Genomic DNA, 6,000 nt, shown 5'->3' with positions numbered 1-6,000 from the left:
TTTTTGTTGAAATGACATGGGAACAGTTTTTGCCTAGTGGGAAGCTCGTGGCCAGGGGAGAAAGAGCTGCACACAGAGTAGTTGACTAGCCTAAACGGCTGCATAGAAAGACAATTTAGTCCAGTGGCGTTACCGGATACCGAGCAGAGGGACGTGGAGAAGCTCGTGCCAATTGTCTGTCGAACGGCGGTTAAATTAGACTACTGTGAGTCATTACAGAAATTGCAGTTGATGTGTGATATAGACTACACTGTTTCGTTTGACATGAGGAAAGTAGGCAAGTTCACGTGTAGCTTATCTCGGTTAAAATACAGCACAACACGAACGTCAGGATAATGATGAAAGGGTCATAATAATAATATCATAATTGTACATTTTAAATAAGACAAATGTGAGTATTGTGGTTTCGGTTCTGTATGTTATACTTTTTGCAACAGATTGCTTCTCATTTCGTTGGAGCTAAGTAGCCTTATTTAGATGGCCAGTCGTTGCAGAACCTGAAACGTATCTTATATATAGCCTAATGCACAAACATAGGATATCTGAACTATTATAATTACGTTCATTTGTTTAACTCTGAGCTAGCCTATAGGCTAAGTAGAAAATTGTCATTACATTTTGCCTGATTCCTTTTTCATTATAGGCCTATATATATATTACGCTTATGGACGATTCTTGAATTGCTCGGTTATAGCTAAAACATCCGCTGGTGTTTCACTGGATATTCTCAAAATTAGAAAATCTATAATTTAATTGAAACGTGAGATATTCGTTCTCTAAAGGCAATCCAGGTATCTTTACTATTTCAAACAGGCGAGCGCTTCAGGCGAGAGGTGTTTCATTTGCACAATTATTTTCGAAATAATTCATAGGCCTATAAAAAAACTGCAATTTATTTTCTTATAAGGCTACTGTAGATGTTTTAACCTTTTGTGTGTATTGAGTAAACATTATATTTAGGCGGAGCCTAACTCTTCAATGCTTGAAGGCACATTTAAACGAAAGACATGGGGAAGGATGAACAGATTTTGGACAGAATTTTTTATTAAACATTTTGAAAACAAGATTCTCAACAACATTCCATTTTGAAACATGTCTTTGTTTTGACTTATTCACACTTTGGACATTTAAATGTTTCTCGAATAAATATATAGAAATCATATATAGCCTACAGATATAGCGTTCACATACTAGTCGGAACTAGGAAACTCGGAAGTCGGATATTTCCGAGTTTCCTAGTTCCGACGATCACGTTAACGCGGCATCGACTGCACCGTGCAGAATATACTTACTTCACCATCTTGCCATGATGCTGGTGTTGAAGCCTGTTTCACGTTGGAATTCTAAAAATTCGAAATAATTTTAGCACCAAAAACACAGGTTAAATCTCAGAGGCCAATGACACATCTCTCCGCTTTATTGTCTGATTGAGTGATGAATGAATTGATTGATAATCGATCAATAATAACTTTTCACTAAAATAGGACATATTTTTTGTAAAATGTTTAAGATCAGAAAAAGTACCAAAACAAGTTATTTCGTTAAGTTAAGACGAATTGCATTTGCACCACAATGAAGTTCACTTAGAATCTATGCAATTATCTAAGATAATTCATTATCTTCTTCTGTACAGCATGTTGGGAGGTAGAAAACAACACCTCTATTCCACTTAATTATGATTCGACTTGCAAACACCTCTCATAATTATCCTTGTCGTGTCAACCTGGCTGTATTCCTACACAGGTCGCCATCAGCCTTGCACTAACACCTGGCATTGACAAGGTGGTTCAGAACTTCTGCACATCATATATCGAGGCAGCAGGTAACACACCATCCGGGGATTTCTTGATGAGAGTAAGGATTTTTTAGTTAGTCTAAGTCGGCACCATACCCTCAGATCAAAATATTCTAATTTGTATGCTAAAAATCAAGCAACCTCTGTAGCCATCTCTCTACACATCAGATCAGACAGAAGATATATTGAGCTATAAGACACCGTACTGCGGACTTAATTAATTAGTATTCACAAGCCTCCAGATCACCTCTATTATTACTTTTATTATACACTTTTTTTTAAGAGTTTAGATAAGTTGGTGCATAAAGTTTTAGGAGCGAATGCCATCCTTTTATTTGTAGCGATTATGTAAATCACCTCCCATCGAATTTTTATATCGACCTTATTACCTTAACTATCAATACGCCATAAAAAATGTTTTACCCCAAAATGTTTCTTATCTTAGTGCAGTTAGGCTTCTCGTTTCCATCATATGGGCCACATGTCCAGTAGAAGTAAGAGAATATCATAGACTATTTGCATGCTGTAACATTGTATTAAGACATTCTGAATCATCATCAAGCAACAAAAGCTTTGAAAAGTAAGGTAACTAAATAACACAAAAACTGTTCTCTACACATATGTACACTTGGGAATAAATAAAGTCTAATATCTGGCTCAGTTGATCATTTATTTTTGTTTTGTTTTTGTTTTGTTTTAAAACAATAGAAAAATCGATTGAAAATATCGGTTAAGACGCGTCCTTGGCCTTATTCTAGGAAGAGAGGGATGAGAGAGGAGGAGAGGAAAGAACCATGGGCCATGCTTTCGTGTTAGATGACTGGAGGTTTGGGGTACCGTACCATACATGTCCTGCATGCAGGGTTGCTAAAAGGGATGGAACTAGACTTGCAATATTCAAATGTTCCCTTTCCGTTAACGGGGATGGAAGGCTATATCAGGGAGTCCCCTCCCATCATCACAGTCCGGTACTACAACGGGGCTTGCAGGAGCTGCAAAGGTGTATTGCTTTTTCCGTGGTTTCGATCACTTTGATTTCAATTCAGTCCCAATGATAAAATAAATACCGGGTTCTCTTCCTTGAGTCCCACCAGCTTCAAGATGCTCAAGGCTCCCTTTTAAGATGCCATATAAAGAATCAAAACAAACAGGTACGGATTTAATGTCTGAGAAAAACATAAGGATTTCAGTTTTGTTTTTCTGTCCAGTAGGTCTACTTTGCCAAGCTTGATTCACATGTTTCAGAAAGACTCCAAATGTTAATCAGGGTTTCTCTGAGATCTATTGCATCATAAAATATGAATCAGTCTATCGATTTGACAGTTTGTGATCCCATGTCTAGATCAAGAGGTCTTGGTGTATTGAAGTTCATTCAAAGAGCATCTTTAAGACTTATCGAACAATTATATCTGCGCACATAGAATAGTCTACTTAGCCTATGTGCGCACCTACCTTGCTTGTTTCTTTAAATATGAAGCATTATGCTATGTTGTACTTTTAAAATGTACACTGAGTGTTTTTCCTAAAGGAATAACTGTAAACAAAAAAATGCAAACAGAAAATTATAAATAATATAAGAAGGGGGCAAAAGTCACGTCACGAATCAGTCTCTTACATGAAGAATTCCGTGGAGGCCAGTTTCCCGTGGTTTCCGTTGGAGGGGTCTCTGTTGTTACCGGGCCCGCAACCGTTGTAGCTTCGGCTCGCCAGCTTGTCGTACTTCTCCTTGTAGAGGTCCCGCTCTTTGGCCAAACGCGCAACGTCCTGCTTCAGCTGTTCCACCTGGCTCAGGAGCGTGCACTTCTCGCTCTCCAGCATGTGCCTCTGCTGCACGCGCTTGTAGCGGCAGGACTGCGCGTAACCTCGGTTCTTGAGCGTGCGTCTCTTCTGCTTTAGGCGGATCACCTCCTCTTTGCTGAACCCCCTCAGTTGCCGGTTGAGCTCGCGCACTGTCATGCTGACCAGCTGCTCGTCCGAGAAGCGGTCCTCGAGGCGGTGTCCGTGGTGGTGGTGGTGATGGTGGGCCTGGTGATGGTGACCGGCCGAGGTCGCGGATAGATCCTCCCCTACATACTGCTGGCCGCGGAAGCCCTCGTAGCCCTGGTGGTGGTGATGGTGGTGATGGGCGTTGCCGATGAGGGCCTCCACCGCATCCTCGGGGGTCAGGTTGAGTGCTTCGGGGTTGATGTGGTGCTGGTAGCTGGGGATCCAGTACAGGTCCTCCAACTGAGGCTTACCGCCAACACTCTGGGTGTTGCTGCTGCTGCCGCTGTTGTTGCTGTTGACGCCGTTGGCCAGGTTTTGGCCCGACTGGCCACCGGGGCTGGGGGCGCAGAAGCTGGGCGAGGAAGGCACGGAGGAGCAGGGCGTGCTAATCGGGGTGGAGGAGAGGGATCCCGGGGGGAGGCGGTGGCAGTAACGGTCAGCCTCTGGAGGCTCCTTCTTTACTTCGAACTTCATTAGGTCGAAGTCGTTGACGTACTCGATGGCCAGTGGGCTATTGGGCAGCTCTGCGCTCATGGCGAGGTCGGTGGCCATGTCAGTCCATGCGACGACTCCCGCCCTCACAGCCAAACCAACACCGGGCAGGACACTGGGCAGCCCTCGCGGATGCAGATTGCTTCTTCGATTCGAAGAGGACGTCTGTGTGCCCGATGCGTGGAGTTGTAAGGTTGTATAGATGAGGGGGTACTTCGTATTAAGCTGCTAGTCCTTAAAACAACTACTATGTATAGCGGCGCCGGTGTTAATGTATGTATGCACGCAAATTAACTTGTACACCTGCCAGTTCTCCTCTGCCGATTTTCTTGTTGACAATTTATCACAGGTCAAATTCACTTTTTAATACCACGGCCCAGGGCCGGCTGAAACTCGAGCCCCCTGGTGAAATTTGGAGACACCAACCGGTCCTGTCCTCCCTCCACCTCTGTACCGGCTCGCGCCTTCTGATTTACTGTCCTTCAGTCAGTGGTTGTGAAGGAAAACAGCACAGGGGATGATTTTATTTTCTCCTCTCCCGTTCTGGAGTTGTTGCTCTCTTGTTGTCTGTTTTTTTTTAAAATGTATATATTTTCCTGTATTCTTCTTCTTCGCCTCGACTGACGCAAGGACAGCGAGTCCAGGCTCTCTGCAGGAGGAGAGCAGGAAGGCTCGCGGTGCTCGCGACTGAAGTTACTGCAGCATGCAGCATGTGTTACATATGACCAGAATAAAACTTTCCACACAAGACACACACATGACTGCTCGGAAAAAAAGTCACTGTGCACTAGACACGCGCGCATAAAAGATGCGTAAACATGTTTAAAAAAAATTAATAAAAAATAAGTCCCACTTTCTGCATCTGCTGGAGTCCACAATGGAATGGTTCGGAGAAAAACAGTTCTCAAGAGTTCTTACAAGCAAAAAATAGGTATGTATATTAAAAATAGATATTCCTTAAGCGGTGGTGGGACACAGGACTAAGTGGTGCCGTTTCTGAATGGTCAGTCCAGATTTATCAGTTTGCTGTGTACTCACGAATGCGCCGGTCCCCACGGTTTTCCCCTTCACTCTGGGAACGTTGCGTCCTGTGTGTGAGAGTGTGTGTATATGTGTGTGTGAGCTGATGAATTCCTTTCACAGTTGGTTCTCTCTATCCGGCAGATGGCCGTTACTTTCGGCTCTGCAGTGCAGCGCAACATCGCAGTGTCACTGAGACGCTGGGAAAGGCAATTTGCACTTTTAAAGACACCACGCGCCCGACCCTCCCACCTCGTATGTGACGGACCAATGGGAGAAGATGACAGCGGTGGATTTGCATTATCCTATAGCAACATCTCGCGCTGGGACCAGCCGGCAGCTGTCGGAACGCAGAACTCATGCTCGCGGAAGAGGTGCATCTCCCCCCTCTAGCGACGAGATCGTGCTACTGCACCGAGAGGAGAGAGGCAGGCACATGTAAACTACGCGCGAGGCGCCCCGCTAGGCTAGCTTACTTCCACATGATTGATAGCAAACAACGAAAAAAAAAAATGAACAGTGGTGATAATAGATCTATTACAGTCTATAACAGAAACGTTAGAATTGTCAATATTATATGACAAAACAGACTAAACAAGGGAGGAATAAGTGAGGCTGGTTAACTTTGAGGTGCTTGGCCACTCCGTAAAGCCCATCTGGGAGCACTGGTAGCATGGGACTCCCGTTAACGCTCTCATAAAAAACAA

The 6,000-nt window shown here is 43.8% G+C and overlaps 1 protein-coding gene across 1 annotated transcript; it reads right to left on the bottom strand.

Moving 5' to 3' along the window:
* Window positions 1-1,026: 1,026 nt before the first annotated feature.
* On the bottom strand, window positions 1,027-5,489 carry LOC115192274 (transcription factor MafAa). Its single transcript, XM_029750585.1, has one exon. The coding sequence runs from the start codon at window positions 4,331-4,333 to the stop codon at window positions 3,407-3,409; it is 927 nt and encodes a 308-aa protein (XP_029606445.1). The 5' UTR covers window positions 4,334-5,489; the 3' UTR covers window positions 1,027-3,406.
* Window positions 5,490-6,000: the final 511 nt, after the last annotated feature.

This window comes from Salmo trutta, chromosome 4 (genome assembly GCF_901001165.1).
Source record: "Salmo trutta chromosome 4, fSalTru1.1, whole genome shotgun sequence".
NCBI classification, from domain to species: domain Eukaryota; kingdom Metazoa; phylum Chordata; class Actinopteri; order Salmoniformes; family Salmonidae; genus Salmo; species Salmo trutta.
This window is presented reverse-complemented; position numbering and strand designations above follow the sequence as displayed.

Bases quoted from the DNA above. Each gene is read 5' to 3' on its own strand.
- LOC115192274 (XM_029750585.1), bottom strand. From the start codon at position 4,333: ATGGCCACCGACCTCGCCATGAGCGCAGAGCTGCCCAATAGCCCACTG.